Source organism: Podarcis bocagei (genome assembly GCF_964188305.1).
Source record: "Podarcis bocagei genome assembly, chromosome: 3".
Classification (NCBI taxonomy): domain Eukaryota; kingdom Metazoa; phylum Chordata; class Lepidosauria; order Squamata; family Lacertidae; genus Podarcis; species Podarcis bocagei.
The window spans coordinates 6,747,920-6,771,083 of record NC_138127.1 but is presented as its reverse complement, the minus strand read 5'-3'; the positions used below and the strand labels follow the sequence as shown (position 1 = coordinate 6,771,083).

Sequence of the window (23,164 nt, the reverse complement as noted above, 5' to 3'; positions counted from 1 at the left end):
TCCCTCAGCCTCCTCTCCTCTCCCCTCTCCCCTTCGGAGTCCTCTGGGCAGCGGCTGCTGTCGCCCCTGGTCTCTGAGCTGCCCCCCCCCGCCCCAAAGAGAGGTGCCTCTTCACACTGACCCATGGGACTTGTTTGTCTCCCTTGCTTGCTTACTCCGAGGCCACTTCAGCTCCTGGCAACCAGCACCCCCTGGACCTGCCCCAGAGGCAACATTTGCCTGGGGAGTTTGTAGCCAGGGCTGCTGCAACAAACAGCTGTGCAAGACTTTGGGTGGCAGAGATGCGAGAGGGCATAAAAGCAGGGAGGGAAGAAAAGAGGGACAGAGGCCATTGTTGCCTGCAGCACCCCTGACTATCATTCAAGGTAATTAATTAAATTTAATAATAATAATAATAATAATAATAATAATAATAATAATAATAATAATAATAATAATGTTCCCTCCAGAGGAGGGGTGTAATCCAGCAACACCTCCATTCTAACTCTTAAAAAGCAACATAACTCAGATAAGCCCATGCCAAATACATCTGATGGTTTTAAGACAAGCTTCAAGGTGAAAACATGTTCCTTTTATTCAGTGAGACTATTCAGTTGTGACACGGTACAATCTCACAACGAGAACGTACCATTTCATAATGCATGTGTGATTAGTTGTGGGAAAGTGCCCACAAAACTTCCTGACCTGTGGCAAACTTACAGCTAAACTTTTGCATTAATACTTCTCAAGACAATTGGTTGTTCATCTCATATACATACTTCCATCTCACTAGCTAAAACTACTATCCCAAGCACATGAGTGCAGAAGTTCTATTGATATCAGTGGAGTTCAGTTTCAAATAAATTTTTCAAGACTGAGCATAATGTATGGATCTAATGGCACAATACGAGATTAAGGCTGCAGTCCTACACTCACGTAAGTGTAAGCCCTGCAGAACTTTTACTTCTGAGTAGAGATATATAGGATCGCATTGTAAGACATGAATCGGCAGATATGTTTTCAAGGAAGGTAGCAACTACTTCAAAATTTAGAAACTACTGCCTCAGATGTTAAAATTAGTTTTAGCTTTAAATGTTAATATTAGCCTCCCAGAAATTTTGCACTGTGGCACTGAGGAAACAATAAAGCATATTGGCTATAGCAGAAAGCAAGAATAGTATCAACCGGCAGTATCTTTGAAAAGCAAGGTGCATTTTTTCCCCCAGTTTGTAACTAAAAGTGCGAACAAAAGCCTAGGCGTTTCTCTAGAATGCCCCTTTGCAAGACTATCACAGCTATCTAGCTGACAAAACACACAGCTTAAGATGGCTGGCCTGGTGAATTATTGCCCGTTATATTCTAGTTAGGTTGATAAATAGAAAAAGAGAGAATGGACTGGAGTCAGTACAGCACATGCTATATGACTTTTCCAACAAGTGCTGCAGATGTTATACACCACACCACAAATATTGCTATTGATTTCTTTTGGGGGTTACATACACCTCCTGAGCTTTGGTAAAACAAACCCAGCTGAGCAATTGTTTGGTGGGTACCATCTGCTTTTTCTCCAAGACTCCACCGCTAATGTATCTTAGGCAATCTTCAGAAAGGATGCTAGGACAAACTCTGAAAAGGCTCGCCATTTTTTTTAAGTCTCTGAACAACAACAGCATTTTTTAAATTAGCCTCCTCTAAGGTGAGAGATTCATTCAGCAGCTCGTGAAAAGGAAGCGATGTGGTCAGCGTAAAAGGACTTCTTCCTTGATGTCCTTGGTAATTTGCTATGAAGTCTCTGACGTGCCATATTCTAGGAAGAAAAGCAAATATATATATTTTTAAGTCTGTGGGTGGTATTCAACGAAGTTCTACTCATCGAGTCGACATATTAAAATTAATGAGCGTGAATAAGTTAGGTCTGTAAATTTCAACAGGTCTACAATGTTAAAAACCAAGCTGTATACCACCGTTATTTTGAATCATTTAGGGTACAAATACAGTAAGGAAAGGGTGGTTCAGGGAAACAAGTTTTTGACAGAACATTTACATTGCCCAGTGAGTGGCATGTCCACTCAGAATCTGGTTTGTGTCAACTCAGCCTCCTTCACTGCTAGGTTAAGTGTGCAAAACGTTTATGAGAATAAATTCATTAAACATTTGCCAGTTGATTCAGTTGAAGAGAGAAGCTCTGATCTTTGGCAATTCTCATAAACTATCCAAACTGGTATGTAAACAGCTTAGAGATTTCTTCTTTCTTCTTCTTCTTCTTCACTTTATAAATTTTGTAAAATAAATAAATAAATAATCCAAATGAACTAAGCTGCATACTGATGGATTTTACTGTAGAACTGTTAGTGTCGCTCTTTGAGAATATGCCCAACCATTAATAGCAAGAAGGATAATCCTTTATCACACTCAAATCTATAGATTACCCTTCCCATATAAACAAAATTTTGCCACTGCTTTATGCACAATAATCCAATAGGAAATGTAATAACGTGTTTAACCTAAAGTAGACAAAGTGCTTTTCTTCAGAGCCTCTTCAAACTTTCAAATAGGCTGATCCTACGCATGTTTATTCAGAAATCATTCCCAGTAGGTTCAACAGGACTCTCTACGTATGCATGCACAGAACTTCATACCAAAGTAACTAAACTAAACCTGAGAAATAATAGGAACAGGAGACAAGGGGAATGTTTTGTTCTGTCTGCAGTAGAGAAGAGAATTCTGCCAACCAGAATTTTCATTGTTAATAAACATATGTCTTCTGGTACAAAGCATGCTTGCAATCAGGGATATCTGTTCATATAGTACCCCCTTCCTTACCCTGCAATACTGGTAAGATGACAATAGAGGGTGTTCTGGTGATCTGAACAAAATGATGAAATGATGATGGCAAGGCAAAGCACTGCTAGACCTTATGTGAAACTATGTAAAAAGAAGTTTTTGGTGTTATGAAACCAAGAAAGCTGGGTTTACAACACTGGATATAACCAGAACATTGAAAAATATATGATTCTAAGCTGTCACAAATCCAAAGACTTTGTGCTAACTGGCCAGTGCAAAACATAACAAAACAAAACAAAAACAATACTACAAATTTTCATTTTGAAAATGATCATGTTTGGGACTTAAGAAAAATGTTATTAAGTCAAATCTAAATGTCTGGTCTCGATGACTTCATTCTGAAAACCCAGATAGGTCTGAGATTCTTTCCATGTTACAATCTCTTCCTCTGTAAGCCTATATGAACATTTACCTGGGAGTCCTGTTGAACTCAACAGAGTATAATTCTAAATAGACATTACAGGATTGCATTGCACTTGTAAGGGTGTGCGTTAATACGATCGGTTCTTACCTATGAGAAATATTAAAGTTTTGTACTATCCTTGTTCCATCTGCTAGCCAGATCTGGATACTAGTAATGGGTTCTGAATGATTTAATACCACTGTTGGTTTTCTCTTTTCAATTTCTTCTACATCTCTTTTTACTTTAGAAATTATTCTTGGTGTGGCACTGCAAAGTAAAAGAAAACAACATGAACTCAAACAAGGTAATATCACTTCTCCAAGAAGGGTCAGGCCACACGCTGGCTAGTCTTATTTTCTGATGACTTCAAAATACTTCTAAAGGCTAGATAGCTTTAATCCCGTCAACAACAAATAGATTAAACAACAGCATTTTCACTACATTCTTAAAGGATGTTTAAATTAAAAGCAGACAGAATTTTTCAATCTATTTGGTAATGTAAAAAAAAGTGCATTTGAGGCTGGCAGAATAACTCAAGAATAAATATGTAAAAACTGCTATCTCATTAAAATCCCTGTTCTGCTTTTAAGCTAGTAGGCACTCTACTAGATCAGTTCCCACTTCAAGGGAGCAATGATTTATAATTTGCCTCTTTGTGGCTTTATTGTTTGAAATACGATTCTCTTTCTACCTTACCATGGATTTTATTTGTATTTTTACTGGAAAGACAGAGATATCACTATTTTAAATCAATCCATCATAATATACACTGGAAATATACACCATGCAAACTTCATTTTTAATAGAAAGCATGGGGCAGGTTTGCACATGTATGGTGGAGCTGACCTGTTGCCTTGTACATGTAATGGCAGAGGACTATTTCTTAATCAGAAGTAGATCTCCTCCCCCACTATAGGTCATACCTGCGACATATTTACAATGGGACACAGTCCCAATGGATCAGCATAAGGGATTCCCCCCCCCCAAGTGACCTGGTCTGGATAGGGTTCAATATCTTCCCAACAACAATGGCTAGTCAAATAAACAGGTCGGGTTAACGCGGCTAATTAAATATTGTCAGAACAGCAGGACCGATTAGGCATCCTAATGAACTCTTGCCCTGCACTTTGAAAGGGAATTTGCACAGTGGTGATTGATAAAGGAGCTGTTCCGTTGCTACGGTTGTTGCTATAGAAGTTCTACATTTACTGTTCTTTTTGGCATCAATCCTGTACTCATTTTACTGGGAATATGCCTCATTGGACTCAGCAGGACTTGCTTCTGAATAGATGTTTAGAATTAGACAGTTAACATCATTACTAATGATTTGTTAGTTGCTGGTAAGGTAAAATCAGGCAGAGGGCCTTCTCGGTAGTGGCGCCCCGCCCTGTGCAATGCCCTCCCATCAGATGTCAAGGCAATAAACAACTACAGTGGTACCTCTAGTTACAAACTTAATTCGTTCCGGAGGTCTGTTCTTAACCTGAAACTGTTCTTAACTAGAGGCGTGCTTTCGCTAATGGGGCCTCTTGCTGCCGCCGCACCGCCAGCACACGATTTCCGTTCTCAACCTGGGGCAAAGTTCTCAACTCGAGGTAACTCTTCCAGGTTAGCAGAGTTTGTAACCTGAAGCGTTTGTAACCTGGGGTGTTTGTAACTCAAGGTACCACTGTATCTGACTTTTAGAAGATATCTGAATGCAGCCATGCTTAGGGAAGTTTTTAACGTTGGTTGTTTTATTGTGTTTTTAATATTCTGTTGGGAGCTGCCCTTTTATTGTTGTTTTATTGTGTTTTTAATATTCTGTTGGGGGAAACCCAGCCAGATAGGTGAGGTATAAGTTGTTGTTGTTGTTGTTACTACTACTACTACCCTGTGCTAGTCTAAGCCGACTGCAGCAGTACCCACCATAAGAGGGCTAGCTCTTAAAGAAAGTTGCCTGTCTCTCCTTTACAAGTTATAATCAAAATCCTGAGAGGCAGGCGAAACCTATGAAAAAACCCTGTTGATATTGTAATCCTATGTATGTCTACTCTGAAGTAAGCCCCGCTGAGTACTCCCAGAAAAGTGAGTATAGTGGTATCTCAGGTTAAGTACTTAATTCATTCCGGAGATCTGTACTTAATCTGAAACTGTTCTTAACCTGAAGACTAACGGGGCCTCCTGCTGCTGCCGCGCTGCCAGAGCATGATTTCTGTTCTCATCCTGAAGCAAAGTTCTTAACCTGAAGCACTATTCCTGGGTTAGCGGAGTCTGTAACCTGAAGCATATGTAACCTGAAGCGTATGAAACCCGAGGTACCACTGTATTGGATTGCAGTCTCAAAGAAGGAAGCAAGAGCATTATAATTATTTCCCCAAACCATTTTTTAGTTTTATAGAAATATCAGGCTCTTCACCTTCCTAATCTGTAGCCTTGTCCAGAGAAAGGATGGAACGGTGGCTTCCTCAAAGCATACACCTCGTTCTTCTTATCGTCTACCTTAATGTCCACCTCTTCTTTATCACAAATCTTCTGCAACTCAAGAGGCAGCTCCCTTTAAAATAAACATAGAAAAAGTTCCTATGCGTGTGGAAAGTGATATTTTAAAGAAGATTTTAGTTGAAAGGAAAAACTCACGATAGCCACTGTTATAGGAATTCTAAGGTCTCAAATATAGATGTTGATAATTGCACAAGGTAAACACACATAACATAAGTACATAAACCATGTCTAAAATAGTACAGGAGAGCAATCCAAAAGCCATCTTTGCTCTCCTATTTCCTCTGCCTCCTTAATTTCCCTTGCCTGAGAACAGATAGCAATCAGGGGAAGTTCCTGAAAGGATTCCTCTCTTATATCTTTGAACCTCTTTTGTATTAATTGTCATTGTTTGCTCTGCACTGAGGGATGTCTGACCAGAATCCTGATTGTCTAATCAAATGCTGATGTTTTGTGTAAATTGTGTCTGGAACTATGTGAAACTCGCTAAATCCTCAGGAATATCATACCTTGGCCTGCCTGAGCCACAGTAACCCCACCTTATGTGTGATGTAATTTCTGACTGTTTGTAGAGGGGATGCCCTTCTTCTTCATGCCAAAATGCAAACCCTTAAAAGAGATGTTTCTTCTTGGTTCTGGGTCTCTCTTTCCTCCTTGCTAGGAGGGAGGGAACTCTGTTGCAACAGAAAAATAAAGATCTGCCTTGCTTTCACTGCATCCTGCCTCCAACAATTCTTCTCTGACTGACTGATCATGGACTTAGGGGACTCAGTCCCCTTGGGGAGTTGGGCAGCAAAAGCCAACCACCCCTATTTTTCTTTATCACCACAATTACATAAGAACAACAACATAGGCCATGGTTTATGGCAAACATGGGCTCATGGTTTACCCCCTTCAGACAAACTATGAGCTATAATCATGGCTTATTCCTGGGTTCACAGTTCACAGTCTGTCTGGAGCAAGCCCAGGTTCATACATTACACTAATCCTGGAGTGGGGGACTGTCCAGGCACACAGCAGGCATTCTCAGAGTTCAATAACATATTTCAACAAGGCAAAAACATGTGAAGGCAGGACAGTGAATGGCATGACCTAGGGAGAGGGTGCACATGGCTGGGGAGGTGGTATGGTCTAGGAAAACTCCCAAGGGCCAAATCTGGAAAGCTGCATTTGCCTCCCAGGCCTCCTCATTTCTGTGCTAAGCCAGAGCAGAAACAAAGCTGTGCTTGTGCAATTTGGCTCAACATACAAAGCTGACTTGCCCTTTTTTAATCGAGTCCAAGAAACGCTTGTTTGCAACATCTGTGTAGCTTCGGAGCTCGCCATCATTCACCGTGAACCCATTTTTCCATAATTTAATTGTTGTATCAACCTGCAAAGCAAAATAAACTCAAATGAACATTATATCACAACAAGCAAGCAGCAGGTTCATAAAACATATCCATTTAAAACAGAGGAGAGTAGCACAAGAAGCAGCCTTATGCCAAGTCATTCACTGGCCCACCAGCTCAGGGTTTATTTACAACAGGGGTCAGCAACCTTTTCCAGCCGTGGGCCAGTCCACCGTCCCTCAGACCTTGTGGAGGGTCGGACTATATTTTGAAGGGGGAAAAAAAAACAAATTCCTATGCCCCACAGATAACCCAGAGATGCATTTTAAATAAAAAGACACATTCTACTCATGTAAAAACACGCTGATTCCTGGACCGTCGGCGGGCCGGATTTAGAAGGCGACTGGGCAGGATCTGGCCCCCGGACCTTAGTTTGCCTACCAAAGTTTGCTGACCCCTGATTTACAATGACTAGGCAGTGACTCCCCAGGGATTCAGACAGGGCCCTTTCCCAACCACCCCTTCCCAGAGATACCAGGAATTGCACTGGGGAACATTTGTATGCAGAACATTTGCTCAGCTATTGGCTTTGCAACAACTGAACCTAGACCAATCTATGCGAGTGCTGTCACCAACAAGGAATGAGTTGGTTTTTAGTATGCACTGGGACTAGAAAATCATACTAGAACATCTGGATCTGCAGCTTTGGAAAATAAAGGGCATGGATATGGGGACACACACATATATATTCCACCCCCCCCCCTTTCCTTATCTTTGTTGCTTGCATTCGGGGTGGGTGGTAGGTAGATTTCAAGGGGTGGGTGGGTCCTCTGGAGAGAACAGTTTAGCTGTCTCTTAGTGCAGACTCAAGGGACGCGGGTGGCGCTGTGGGTTAAACCAGAGCCTAGGGCGGCGATCAGAAGGTCGGCGGTTCGAATCCCCGTGACGGGGTGAGCTCCCGTTGCTCAGTCCCTGCTCCTGCCAACTTAGCAGTTCGAAAGCACGCAGTGCAAGTACATAAATAGGTACCGCTCTGGTGGAAAGGTAAACGGCGTTTCCGTGTGCTGCTCTGGTTCGCCAGAAGCGGCTTAGTCATGCTGGCCACATGACCTGGAAGCTGTACGCCGGCTCCCTCGGCCAGTAAAGCGAGATGAGCGCCACAACCCCAGAGTCGTCTGCGACTAGACCTAACGGTCAGGGGTCACTTTACCTTTAGTGCAGACTCAAGTCATTGAGACTGACCTTCCACAGCCACTGCTGCGCTGAACCAGGATTTGGCAGCAATAGCAGCAGATATGTTCTATTCTTATGATAAAACTTTTCCCTCTTGCTAATTATGCTGTTTTAAATGTGCATTTTATATCTGACTTCCCATTAATTATGTTGCTTTGAATGTATACTTGAATTTGTTCAGTACAGAATAATGTTTATTCTGGATGGTTTTGTTTGATATTTTAATGTAGGTTGTAAACCACTTTGACCCCCCCCTAAAATTATAATGCGGCATAGAAATGAAATTAAGAAGAAGAAAAAGACAGCTTGTAGTACTGCATACGTTAAAAGAAAAACTTTAAACAAAATTGTACACAACGATTTAAACTCACATACTCTGTTTTTAACTTGAGACTGTTGCGTGCACACAGCTCCAAATTTCTGTGCTTCTTCAAAAAGGTCATCAATAAAAATATCACAACCTTTCTGGTCTGCACCATCATGAACTTGGTCATCAGTTCTAGGTTTGCAAGCCCTGCAAAAAAAAAAAAGGAAAAGGGGGGGGGAGGAAGGTGCATATGAAACACATTGCTTGACTTAAACCACATGTCTATTGGCCCGTCAGTTATGTTAAATCTGAACCAAACATTCTTGTAAGCATTCCAGAAAATTATGAGTGTGCACCTTGTCCTAAATACTGCGCAGTAAGATAGGATAGTGTTCTCGAAGCTACCAGCATGAGTTTGACCAAACTGTGGGAGGCAGTGGAAGACAGGAATGCCTGGCGTGCTCTGGTCCATAGGGTCATGAAGAGTCGGACATGACTAAACGACTAAACAACTAAACAACAAGATAGGAGTATCATAGATCAGGCCAGCCATAGGACAGGAGGCTCACAAATCCCAGCTCCTTGTCAAAAGAGCATTTTCCTCCTGGGGTGGATCTTGAACCCTTGCCCCAGGAGGTCTTTGCGCTCTCTCTGCAGACCCCCTGCCTTGGGAGCTATGTGTGTGCCACATTGTGTAGGCCAGCCTTTCTCAACCTTGGGTCCCCAGATATTTTTGGCCTACAACTCCCATCATCCCTAGCTAGCAAGGCTAGAGCTCAGGGATGATGGGAGTTGTAGTCCAACAACATCTGGGGACCCGAGGTTGAGAAACACTGGTGTAGGCTCTCCTACCTCCTCTTTCTATATTGCGTTCACAGAACAGCGGCTAGTAGGGCCACGGGCAGATTCCCACTGGGAATGCTGTGGCATTGTATGTTCTGCATGTTGTGATAGAGGAGGCAGGCTGTGACTGTTGTTTAGTTAAAAAGGGCCAAAGCTGCACTTACCCCAAGTTTCCAATAATTTATTTATTTATTTTTATTACAAGCAAGTTACAGGGAACCAGGCAGAGGGCCTTCTCAGTAGTGGCACCTGCCCTGTAGAACGCCCTCCCACCAGATGCCAAAGAGAAGAACAACTACCAGACTTTTAGAAGACATCTGAAGGCAGCCCTGCTTAGGGAAGCTTTTAACGTTTAACACACCACTGTATTTTAATACTTTGTTGGAGAGCGGCTGGGGAAACCCAGCCAGATGGGTGGGGTATAAATAATAAATTATTTATTTATTTATTTATTATTTTTATTATTATTAGGCAAAGGAAAGGGAAAGAAGCCCTATGCGGTGGTGTATCCAGCTAAATAGATCCACTAGTTCAACGACTTCCGTGCACCACCCCTAAATATTTTCTGGGATTTCCTCCCACTCTTTGAAGCAGATTTAGGGGTTGTGCAGAGAGAGGGGAGAGGGCAGAGAACATACATTGTTCAGCTCCAAGTCCAACTATGCAACTGGATACCACCCATGATCTTTCACATTTACTTGCAAACATATACGCGCAATTACACAAAACATTTAAGAGAGCATTTAACGCTCCTAAAATATACTGTATAGGTACAAGTACTGGGTGCGTGGGTGGGAAAACCCATTCATCTGCTCCACAAACAAAAGCTGTTTTGGAAGGAAAATGTTGCTTTTGCAAAGCAAAAGATCAGAAGAGAGCAGCTTTGTTCTTTAACAGCAAGCTTACCTCGGCACTTTATTATAAAGGAGAAGGCTTAATAACGTGGCATGACAGAAGCCATAGCGCTCACTTCAGCCTGCAGCTGCAGCGACTGTGTCCTTCAAGAGGAGAGGAAACCGTGAACAGGAAGCAAACTAGCCTGACAAAGCATTTAAGGCTCTGCAGGACAAAGGATTTTTAGGACACGCAATGTATCCAACAGTAATGATTAAGGCCTTGTTCCAGCCAGGGCAGGTTGAGACTAACACGACTAGCAGCCTGTCTCACAAATTTAGATGTCATCGTATGGGCAGAGTAGCCAAATCATTCAAATGCCAGTGTTTCCCTTGGTCTAGAATCTAGAAATATTTATATCAGTGGGCCGATCAGATGGACAGAACCTCTAGGCCTGGATCTGTCTGCTAGTCCCCAAGCACACCCCCAAATTCAGGTGTTACTCAGAGTAAGCCTACTGAAATTAATGGAGCTAACTTAATTTCAATGCTCTCATGGGGGTTTAGTTGGCTACCACCAGAGCTTTTTTTCTGGGGGGACGCAGGGGTACGCATACCCCTAAACATTTTGTAAATCTTTGTACTTTTGTCCATTTACTGTATTTATTTCCCCCAATTTGAACTATAAAATGGTGATTTTCTTGAGTCAAAATGACAGTACCCCTAAACATTTTTTAAAGAAAAAAAAGCACTGGATACCACCCTTCAGCTTTCATTCAGGCACCCAATCTCTTCCCTGTAACAATTCCCCCCTCCCTCTTATTCTGTACACAAGCTCCTTCCCTAACAGAAAACCCCTCTCGCCTAGCCTTCCATGGTAATTATTGTGCCATCAGTTCCAAGTTCTCTATGCTATGGTTCATCTCTGCATGGGCTGGATCTTCAGTTCCCAGTTCTCATGAGTTGCTCCCACTGGTTAGGGGATGTCCTGAAGTAGAGGACCTTATGCATTATATCTTGCGCTGCCCCTTATATAATGAAGCAAGAGAAAGATTTTTAGCACCTATAAGGACAAGGTCCCCTGGCCAGAACCCCTCTGACATGATTTTATATCTCCTCGCAGACACAGATAAGTATGTGACCTGGCGTGTAGCACTCTTTGCAACTGCCGCTAGGAAAACTAGAGCAAATTATATAGCCAAGGTAGCCACCAAATGTAAAGGAGATGAATTTATTTGACCCTATCTACATCAAGCTATATTCTATCTTTATCACCAAACTCCGAATATAATTGCGCATTGTATTAATTAACATTATTTTTTAATATATTAGTAGCCATGTGATAATTTTAGCTTATAAATGTTATTGTTTAATGTCTTAACTTGTATATTAAGGTACTTTTATAGCTCTGTTTAGAGTAGGTCATGTCTTGATAATATAAATGTTTTAAGTTTTTTGTATCAATCCAGTATATTTTCTTTTAATTGTTGAATGATTCTGTGTACACTGCAGCAGTAAAACTATGTACAATAAAACTGACTGACTGAATGCTCCCACTCGTGGAAGGTTGGGTAAAGTTAATTTATATTCATCCCTCCTTCCTTCAACAGCCCTACTGTAGATTGTCCATCCTGGAATAAAGACAGAGAGAGAGAGGGAGACTTCCCTATATGCCTGACGTATCTATGTCAGAATCTGTCTGGACTTTTGCCACCAGGGCAAAAAGCAACACTCCTCTGGAAGCACGACACGGACCAAATCAATAACAATGCCTGGGTCAGGGCCACAGCCGCCAGACAATTATTCCCAAGAACAGCTGGCTTGATAGCAATTTGAAGCCCCCAGCGGATTTGTCCCTCAAAGTACGTGCCTCAAGAATCCGTTCCAACCTAAGCAGTAATGGACCCCTAATTGCACCACGGGTCACATCTCGACTCCATTACCAAAGGCTTATCTATTAATAAAAAATCAGTTTCATTGTAAGACCATAGTTAAAAGGCATGAGATCACAAACGGCAAAAATGCAACGTAACCGAAAAATACCCACCATTCTTGTTTCAAAGTTTCAGACTTGTTGACTTCTTGCATTGTGCTGCACCTAGCATTGGGTTGAGAGAGAAGAAAAATCGATAAAAGCCAAGCAACAGAGATTTTCTAGACTGAGTAAGACTTTGGAACCATTGAAGTAATTTGTTTGAAATACAGATTGCTTTTCCCACAAAGGTGTCCGATTCTTATGTAATTTGACAGGTGTTGACTTTAAAAAGAACAGGAAGACACTTATGGGTCCATGCGCTGGAACTACTCTGATAGTTAACAAACCACCAAGTTCATTATTAATGTCAACCGTCCCTCCCAAAAACATTCCCAACCATAGCTGGGCATGTGAGGGACTGGAACACAAATGGGTACATATGGTGTTCTTTTAGAACATGTGGAAATTGGGTAGGGGGCAGAGGAGGGTGCCAGGCAACTTGCTCCCATTTAAACCAATAATAGCATTAGATCCCACACAATGCACATACCATAAAAGGGAGGCTTGCCTGACGGGCAAATCCCAGTAAACTCCCACTGTGCACTCAGGCAAGAAGTGATATGATTGCCACACGTTTGATTCATTGATACTGATAGACAACCGCAACTAGAGACAAAAATTCCCTAAAATATGTTCCAATGGAAAACATATATATTGCTCCATCCAATATAATTGTTTTCCTTGGTAGTGGCTCCCACCCTGTGGGACACCCTCCCTTCAAATGTCAAGGAAATAAACAACTACAGTGGTACCTCGCAAGACGAACGCCTCGCAAGACGGAAAACCCGCTAGACGAAAGGGTTTTCCGTTTTGGAGGCGCTTTGCAAGACGACTATGGGCTTGCTTCGCAAGACGACAGCCCATAGGGAAATATCCGGGACAGCGGGGAAGCGCAGCGCGTCTTCCCCACTGTCCTCGGACCTCCTCCGAAGCCGGGCGGTGGGGCGGCAACGCCTCCTCCCGCCGCCGCCGGGCTTCAGAATGATGCTCCGAAGCCGGGCGGCGGGGCGGGAACGCCTCCTCCCGCCGCCGCCGGGCTTCGGAACAATGCTCCGAAGCCGGGCGGCGGGGCGGGAACGCCTGCCCCCGCCGCCCGGCTTCGGAACGGTGCTCCGAAGCCGGGCGGCGGGGCGGGAACACCTTCTGAAGGCGGGCGGGGGGCGAAAGTCTTTGCTCCCCCCTGCCTGCCTGTCCCGGAGGGCTTTTGAAGGCAGGCGGGGGGGAGCAAAGACTTTCGCCCCCCGCCCGCCTTCAGAAGAGGTCCAGGAAGTCTTTGTCCCCCCTGCCTGCCTTCCCAGGGGCTTTTAAATCGCCCCGGACAGCGGAGAAGTCCTCCGCTGTCCCGGGGCGATTTTAAAATGCCGCCCCGCCAGCATTTTAAGATCGCCCGGACAGCAGAGAAGTCCTCCGCTGTCCCGGGGTTTTTTAAAATGCTGGGGGTGGGAAGAAAAGCCCTTGCCCCCCCCCCAGCCTTCAGAAGAGGTCCAGGGACAGACTGTCCCCGGACCTGGTCTGAAGGCGGTTTCCCTAGGAACGCATTAATTGATTTTCAATGCATTCCTATGGGAAACCGTGCATCGCAAGACGAAAAACTCGCAAGACGAAGAGACTTGCGGAACGAATTAATTTCGTCTTGCGACGCACCACTGTACAGTGGTACCTTGGTTCTCGAATTTAATCTGTTCCAGGAGTCCGTTTGACTCCCAAAACTGTTTGAAAACCAAGGCATGGCTTCCAATTGGCTGCAGGAACTTCCTGCAGTCAAGCGGAAGCCGTGTCGGATGTTCGGCTTCCGAAAAACGTTCACAAACCGCAACACTTACTTCCGTGTTTGCGGCATTCGGGAGCCGATTTGTTTGGGAGTCAAGCTGTTCGAGACTAAGGTACTTGTACCACTGTATCTGACTTTTAGAAGATATCTGAAGGCAGCCCTGTTTAGGGAAGTTTTTAATGTTTGGTGTTTTATCGTGCTTTTACTATTCTGCTGGGAGCTGCCCAGAGTGGCTGGGGAAACCCAGCCAGATGAGCGGGGTATAAATGATAAAATTATCATTATTATTTATCATCATCATCATCATCATCCCTGACAAATGAATCTCAGTCGAGCAACTGGGCATATACAAGGAGAAATAAGAAGACGGTTGCTGTGATTCTTGCATTGCAGAGGGTTGGACTCGATGACCTCTCTCACACACCCCTTAACACAACCATTCCTTTTTCAAGTGCAAACCACTGAGTGCCATTACAGTGGTACCTCGGGTTACATACGCTTCAGGTTACAGACTCCGCTAACCCAGAAATAGTACCTCGGGTTAAGAACTTTGCTTCAGGATGAGAACAGAAATTGCGCGGCAGCAGCGGGAGGCCCCATTAGCTAAAGTGGTGCTTCAGGTTAAGAACAGTTTCAGGTTAAGAACAGACCTCCGGAACGAATTAAGTACGTAAACAGAGGTACCACTGTATTAATGTGCATCCCACCCCCTCCCAGCAAGTATCCATCCACTACTCATAAACATCCTCTAATTCAGGGGTCAACAGTGTCTCCAGCGCCGACTGTGTGGCAGGCCGGAGAGCGCGTGCCCATACGCTATTTCCGGCGCACTTCCGGGTCGGAGGAGCACCGGAAATAGCTTGTGCGCATGTGCACAGGCCTCCTCCGACCCGGATGTGCACAGGAAATAACGCTTGCGCATGCATACAAGCTATTTCTGGTCTCCTCCGACCCAGAAGTGGGCAGCTGCACAGCGCAGCGCTGGTAAGAGTGGGCAGCGGGCAGCGCTGCAGGCTGGATAAACAAGTCCCTTGGGCCTTATCCAGCCCATGGGCCTTAGTTTGCGGATCCCTGCTCTAACTGATGCCCTATGCATATGAGAAGCATGGATCCAAAAAGAGACCAAGAAGTAAAAGTAGCGAGTTGCCAACCACACAGCCATGATATTACTGTACTATCAGTGTCATCCTCTGTGCAAGTGTGTCGTGTCTGAGGGTGACACTATGATGAATAGGATAACTGCTCCTGTCTTTCTTGTTCTTTGAACATTAATGTGTTAAGTTGCTGTTGCACAAGGATAGGCCATTAGAGTCTGTCTGTGTAGCCAGCTGCAACAGCAGAACCAGCAGATTGGAATTGGCACTGTGTCCTTATATGTGACAGATTATTTAAAATCATTGTGCCAAGCTACATGGTATATAGGAGGTGTGTGGCCATGGGTGGTTGCTGATTTGACCAAGAGGAAGGGGATGTTTCACTCCCCGGGGCAGTTTTCTCAATCAAAACTGCCATCACCCCTCAAAGATTCTGTAGTTAAAACAATACATCTCCACCCTTTAGCAAACAGAAGCTCAGGTTTGGAATAAATCACCATCATCATAATATTGATAAAGGTACTTTTATAACTCATGGGTGGGAAATGGTAGCATGCACCAAAAAAGTACAATAAAAAGAATGAAACATCTATTAAAATATAAATATACATGGGGAAAGCACCCTGATATTGTCAGCTCCCTGTGGCTCCATTTCATTAAAAAAGAAAACATTGGGGCATCCAACAACAGATCTTCCACATGGTACTTTGGTCCACTGAAAATTTAATACTTTGGTAGCACGAGAGTCCACAATGGCATTACCTACAACAGTGGAAACTATGTCCTGTGCCACCACAGCTGCAGTCTAATTTACCAACTGTTTCCCTGCCAACATGGTATGGCTGGCATAGGTGTGTGTTTGCCCCAGTGATTGTGCCCATGGGCAAGGGGGCTACTGCCTCTTCTAGCAATGTACTTCCATGCAAAAGCAACACTTACATCTAGCTCCTAGGTACAACGCTAGGATTTATCACCCATGTGCCTTCTTACGCCATTGTCCGGAGCACACACTGTGGTGTTTGCGTGGCAGTAGGCTTGGGCCGTATATTTCATCAATGGTCTTTTCTGTCTCTCAAGGCAGAAAAAAAGATACAATACAACACAGAGACCGCAGGATATCCCTTGTACATATAATTGCAAACACAGAAATAACAGTGTAATCCAAACAAGAAAGTATGGCATCTCTCCAAAACATGCAGGGACCATGCCAGAAATAGCTTACATCTTCATCTGATCGGTATTCATACGGCCAGGAAGAAAATTCTTGGCTATCCATAATTATAAGAGAAATCTGCTGCTGGGCCCATAAACGAACGGGAGCTTGCGGTGCTTTCCAGAACATTTTGCCCAAGGCATGGTAAGCCAGGAGAGCTTAAGAAGCGGCTGAACTTCAAATTTCACAAATTAACAGCAGCAAGCTAAACACACGCACAATAGCTAATCAGAATACTGTTTTGTGTTCTGGAATCATGTAGGCTGGAAGGGTGCTGTACAGAAATTAACCCAAATCAGGTCAAAGGAAACTGGGAACTGTTTGCATGTACAGTCGTCTTGAGGTGCTGGGAAACAGAATTCCCATCTATCTCCCTAGCCCAATCCAGATGTGTTTTCATGGAGCCAACAGGCAATGTAATGCAGCTGGACTTGGTTCTCCTAGCCCGGAATGGTCTGGAGCACTCTTCTAGATAAGCCTCTGGCAGATTTAACACCCACAAGACGACCAACAGCTTCCTAGATAGCAAGAAGGAATTCTATTCCTTGGGATGGCTCCGTCGTTGTGAAGTGTGAAATGCCGTATTTTTCACTCCATAAGACGCACCAGACCAGAAGACGCACCTAGTTTTTGGAGGAGGAAAACAAGAAAAAAATATTCTGAATCTCAGAAGCCAGAACAGCAAGAGGGATCGCTACGCAGTGAAAGCAGCAATCCCTCTTGCTGTTCTGGCTTCTGGGATAGCTGCGCAGCCTGCATTTGCTCCATAAGACGCACACACATTTCCCCTTACTTTTTTTTGGGGGGGGGAGTGAGTCTTATAGAGCAAAAAATACAGTACATCCTTATTCTAAATCTAATCAGTTCGGCAAAGAAGATGCACAGAAGAATTAGGGCAGGCACCCCCAAACCTGGCCCTCGAGCTGTTTTGGGACTACAATTCCCTCCATCCCTGACCACTGGTCCTGTTAGCTAGGGATGATGGGAGTTGTAGTCCCAAAACAGCTTGAGGTAAAGAAAGAGCAGGATTTCCACCTGCTAAAAATAGTGCCACTACCACCAGCCACAGCGTTTTGGCCAGTTTGGTACCAGTGCGAGTCCCACCGCCACCAAGGATAATTGCAATGTGGGGAAGCAGATTTTTGTTGAAGTCAAAGCTGGGGAGGTAAGAGTTAAGACTCTCCATCCTGTGTGCTGTGGTCCCCGTGAAAATCACCCCATGCTTAGTATTAAACTGCAAAAATCAGAAGAAGTTGCTAAAGACAAATGCCTGGTTTGGCCCTTTGGCAAACACACCATGTTTGCTTTTCCCTACTTGTGTGAAAACTAAGCACTCTTAATAAAAAGAGACTTGAACACAATACTTTTTTTTAAGTAGCAAAATAATATTCTGAATTAACAGAAGCCATTTCTTAAAAATAGACTTACAACTTTGGGACTTCCCTTCCCTTTTCTCTCCCCCCCCCCTTCCATTTTCTTCTCACTACAATTAGATTCATCCATCCAAATTTATATTTGTTGTTTTGCTGCTAGGATGCTTAGCAGCAGTTCAGATATATGCCGTCAGCACTGCAACACCAGCCAGTTCCCCTCTTAAAGGCACACCTGTCAATAAACCTGGGTATTGAACAACCCTACTAGATAACTGATCAAAACATTTCCATTTTCAAAATAATCACGTTCAAGCATAACACCATCACCAGGTTAGCTACCGATAGTGGAAGCCCGAGTACTGAGATAGCAAACTTTATTTCTGACATTACCCCTAATATGCTCAATCTGAAACACGTCAGGATTTGACGCTTGCTCTCTAAGAATTTTGATACTTACTTAACAGCACATTTCTGAAGGCACATAGACACACTGCCTTAAGTAGGGCTGACCCGCTAGTAAGACTGAAGGCCTATGAGTGATAGCCTATACTTGACTACCTATATTTGTCTACTTAGAAGTAAGCCTCATTAAATTCAATCAGACTTATTGTGAGGTAAGGACTGCAGTCTTAACTGGCTTTTCTAGATCATACTTGATGGTTTAGGTTTATATCCTTTTGGCTCTTTTTGTACTTTTACTGTGAAATATTTAAATTAGAAAATGTCATTTTATTCAGCATTTATTTCAGCAATTCATCATCTCCCCCCCCCCACTGCAGGTGGGGCTTGAGGCAGAGACTGGCTTACCTAGCCTACTTCCCAAAATCATAGCAGACTCCAGATCTGAACTGGGATCTTCCCGATTCATAGCTCAAGTTTCTGAGCTACAGCACTACATTACTTCCAATTAGCTTTATCATCAGCAGGTACTGACAGATCTTCCAGGTGTCAACAAAAACGAATTATGGCAGAACATGCTTCCATAAGCCATAGCCAACATTTATAGACAGATGAAATGAGTTAAGTAGTACAAAGAAGTCTCTTCCCCCCCAATGCCATGCATTTGTTTGTTTTTGTAACAAAGCAAGGCAAAAAAGTCAAGCGATAGAGCGCAAATATATGCAAATGTATGCAAATCAAATGTGTGCATGATCAACCTTTCTGTAGGACATTCTCTAGCCATTTCCAGCACCTGCGGCAACCAATTTGGACAGTCAAATTTGCTGAATTCCAGTTTGGTAGCATTACATTGAAGTCTTCCTTTGAAACTTATTTTTTGGTTTAAGAATATCCTGTTGCTGGGATGAGGAACCTGCAGGTCTCCAGGTGTTGCTGGACTCATCTGCTCCAAGCAGCATGGACAACAGAACGGTCAAAGATCCATGACTGTCTTAAACAGAACGTCTCAGGAGACTTAAATGCTCTCCTACTGGCTTCTAGGTTTAAGCATTTTTAGTCTAATTTGAGTCCATTTAACCTCTTCTACAAAAGATGACCTGCAGCCTATGGGGCATCCTCCAGAAGCTATAGACTGCAATCCCCATCACCCCTGGAGAATCTTGGAAGGTACTGATGGGAGCTGCAAGCCAGCAACATCCACAACAGCACTATGTGGCCTGCCAACAGGAGGGAACATTAGCGGAGAATGGCCTGCATCCATGAGCGTAACCTTGGCTACACCCATGCCCTGCATCACAGATGAACCAACTCCCAACGGCATGACTGGTGTCATACGATTCCCCAAGAGTGTTGTGCAGCAGATAATGTGTTTCAAACAGCATATAAATCAGGCATGGCCAAATTTGGCCCTCCAGCTGTTTGGGGACTACAATTCCCATCATCCCTGACCACTGGTCCTGTTAGCTAGGGATGATGGGAGTTGTAGTCCCCAAACAGCTGGAGGGCCAAGTTTGGCCATGCCTGATATAAATAAAGGAACAATAATACCCCCAGCAACCCATTGCATGGCCAGAATGCAGGCTACGATGTGACCAAAGCATCATGCAGTTCCTGTATCTTGTCATGTTTGCAGCTACCCTGACAACGATGAATCATGTGCAAAACAACAACATAGAAGGGAAAAGCAGCAAGTTGTCATGATTCCCTTATATGTCTTTCGCCACACATTTGCATTACTTCTACATCTGTGCAAAGGTTCTTGGAAAATCCCACTGCCATGTCAACAATCCTGTTTCCAAGCTACACGAGAGAAATAGCTTTGCTGCTAAGGTTGTTATCCAGCCACCCCCTTTAAAGATGTGGCTATATGAGCCTTCTGGTAAAAGGCAGAAGGGACATGGGGACACGATACCAACGTCCATTTACCAATCTAACCTGTTAATGTCTACACACTAACTAGTAACAGCTCCTCGGGGTTTCAGATAGGGGGTCTTTTCCAGCCTTTCCTGGAGATATCAGGGCTTGATTCAGGAACCTTCTACACGCAAAGCCCATGCTCTACAAAAGGCACCCCCAAATTAGGCCCTCCAGATGTTTTGGGACTACAACTCCCATCATCCCTACCTAACAGGACCAGTGGTCAGGGAGGATGGGAATTGTAGTCCCGAAACATCTGGAGGGCCAGGTTTGGGGGTGCCTGCTCTGTAACTACTGAATCATAGAACTGTTGAGTTGTAGGGGACCCCGCAGGATCATCTAGTCCAACCCCCTTGCAATGCAGGAATCCTGCCCAAAGCCATCCCTGGGTGGGCTCGAACCACCAACCTTCCGAGCTGCAGCACTAGCAGGCTGTGACAATTTTTAAAATACAGTAGTACCTCGGGTTAAGTACTTAATTCGTTCCAGAGGTCCGTTCTTAACCTGAAACTGTTCTTAACCTGAAGCACCACTTTAGCTAATGGGGGCCTCCTGCTGCTGCCGCGCCACCAGAACACGATTTCTGTTCTTATCCTGAAGCAAAGTTCTTAACCTGAAGCACTATTTCTGGGTTAGCGGAGTGTGTAACCTGAAGCATATGTAACCCAAGGTACCACTGTATAGTAAATACTACAACTAAACCGATTATCCTCAGAACGGCAGCACATTGTCATAATAAAGGACAACGCTGCTGGTTGCCACGTCAAAAATTTTCATAGTAATACTTAGCATGTATATTTTAGTACTGCGACTGAACAAACCGCACACATAATTGCAATAACTCTTATCGATAGGCTATATTGCCATCTGCATGGAAGAGGCAACTGAGAAGTTTTGAAGCAGCTGTTGTGACTGCCGCCGCTCCACTTCCAAGCGCCATTAACAGTGCTGGTTTTTATCCGAGACTACAACTCCCGTCACCCCTGACCACTAGTAATGCTGGCTGGAGCCAATGGCAGATGGAAACCACCATCTGGAGGGCCCCACATTGCACATAACATCTAGCTGAGAAAAAAAATGACAGCATAAAGGCCACAGATGCTTGAACTTTGCACCTAACAAGGAAGCGCAAGCAAGACAGGATTATTGCGTTGTTTTTATTTTGAGGTTTTATATTTTGATTTTGTTCTGTGAACTGCCCTGAGACCTCCGGGTACAGGGCGGTATAAAAATTCAATCAATAATATAAGTGAATGTGTATAGTGCTATAAAACCTCCGAAAACCCCAATGATCAAAGCCAGGTGCATTTATACCCAGATCCGAAGTTTGCTGCCTGCAATCCTATTTATTATGCGCGCTTGGGAGTAAGCGCCGCGTAACTCAATGGGAACGACCTTTAAGTAGACGTAAGGCGAGGAGGATCGGACGCTACAACCAAAACACATTTACCGATCCACTGAACGGGGGCGAGGGGGCTTACTCGTGAGCAAACATGCTTCCGGACCTGCCTGTAAGGGTTTGTTTTTTTGGGGGGAGGGGGGACACTGGGGGAGAGACAGACAGCTCCTTGCATAACGCAGCAGACGCTATAAACTTTCTGGAACTTCAGACACCAGAACCGACAAACCCGACGGGGCGATCTCGGCGCAGCCCCAGCAGCCGCTCCATGGTCCCCGGCGCACAAAAAGGACAGATCGCCGTCGGCCCGGTGGGTGCCCACCCAAATCGCCCAAGTCTCTCTCCCCCCCCCCACCCCGGAAGCCAGAAGCCCCTACCCCGCCTCTCCGGTGGAACATCGACCCTTCCCGCCAGGAGAAAAGAGACGCGCCTTCCTCGCTTGCGCGCAACTTGGCCGAACCCCCGAAGTGCCAAGTCATGCTGTCGCCCCGGGATGCGCCAAGTCCCTGACCCCCGAGGGCACCGCCGGGAAGAATTCCCCGGAGCTCCGTAGAGGGTGGAAACCCCCCAAACCCGGTTGTTTCCTCCTCCGCCTGCGAGAGGCCCGCGATCCCTTCGCTCTGGCCCTTACCTGCCGCCCCCTCTGCGGGAGGAGAGCAGCCCGATCCCCGCCGAAGCGGCCGCCACGCTGCAATGTTTCCCTTCGATTGCGCTATAGCGCCGGCGGACGGCGAGCCGGGCAGGGGCGGCACCGGCGGCTCCTTTTTTTCCGCCCACCAAAGAGGAGGGCCCTGGCGGGGGCGGAGCGGGAGAGGCGGCGCCAGCGACTCGGGGGCGCGGCGCCCGTCATTGCTCAGGTGTCAATGGCGCGGGGGCGACGCGCCCTGGGTCGCCCCTTGGCTGCAATCGGCGGCGCGCGCAGCTGCTGCTGCACGTTGTTTGCAGCCAGAGATTTGTGAGCAAACACGCATAGGATCGCGAATTCTTCCATAGAAAGGGCTCTCGTGGGCAAATCAGCGGAGGAACGGTGGAGCTGTCCCCCATAAAGAGCCTGTCCTTCCTTCCTTGTTTATTATCCCCACGGATTTCCACAGGAGTCATTTAGCAACAAGGTGCAAGGCTCAAGGTTTTTGGTGAAAGCTTGTCCTGGAGATTGGGTTACAGATAGGTAGCCGTGTTGGTCTGCCATAGTCAAAATAAAAAAATTCCTTCCAGTAGCACCTTAAAGACCAACTAAGTTAGTTCTTGGTATGAGCTTTCGTGTGCACGCTTGGTATGAGCATCTTGGTATGAGCATCTTGGTATGAGCTTTCGTGTGTATCTGAAGAAGTGTGCATGCACACGAAAGCTCATACCAAGAACTAACTTAGTTGGTCTTTAAGGTGCTACTGGAAGGAATTTTTCTATTCTGGAGATTGGGGTGGGAGGGAAATCCCAGTTGTACATTTATGTGACACAGGGAGCAGCCTTGACTTTTGACTCTACAATGTTTTGTAAAAACTACTGTAAAATAGACTAAATGCAGCTCAGATTAAGAGAGACAACAAATTAGTAGTGTAATGGAATATTGGTTGAGTTAGCATTATGAACCAATGTACGCCCAGTGTTTCTGCACAAGAACTCTCTAGTTTGTGGGAAAAGTTCTACACTGTGTAGTCATATTTTTATAGATGTGTGGTGCTGGCAGTCACTTGGCTGCTTATGTAAGT

At 44.7% G+C, this 23,164-nt stretch overlaps 1 protein-coding gene and 1 long non-coding RNA gene across 3 annotated transcripts; one reads left to right on the top strand and one right to left on the bottom strand.

Annotated features, from left to right (window-relative positions):
* Positions 1-549: 549 nt before the first annotated feature.
* Positions 550-22,175, bottom strand: UBXN2A (UBX domain protein 2A; the record flags this gene model as incomplete). 2 transcript variants are annotated; one of them, XM_081189236.1, is made up of 7 exons in its annotated part: positions 550-1,786; positions 3,335-3,493; positions 5,625-5,758; positions 6,966-7,079; positions 8,643-8,785; positions 12,302-12,352; positions 22,087-22,175. In XM_081189236.1, 5 exons carry the CDS (start codon positions 8,763-8,765, stop codon positions 1,594-1,596), a joined length of 723 nt encoding a protein of 240 aa, XP_081045362.1. In that variant the 3' UTR covers positions 550-1,593. The 2 variants fall into 2 exon arrangements, with proteins under 2 accessions (XP_081045362.1, XP_081045363.1); XM_081189237.1 differs by lacking the exon at positions 22,087-22,175 and having other exon boundaries at positions 8,647-8,785; positions 12,302-12,342.
* LOC308584492 lies at positions 774-12,476 on the top strand. The gene is made up of 2 exons (XR_014006838.1): positions 774-915; positions 11,865-12,476. It is a non-coding gene; the product is annotated as an uncharacterized lncRNA (long non-coding RNA).
* Positions 22,176-23,164: the final 989 nt, after the last annotated feature.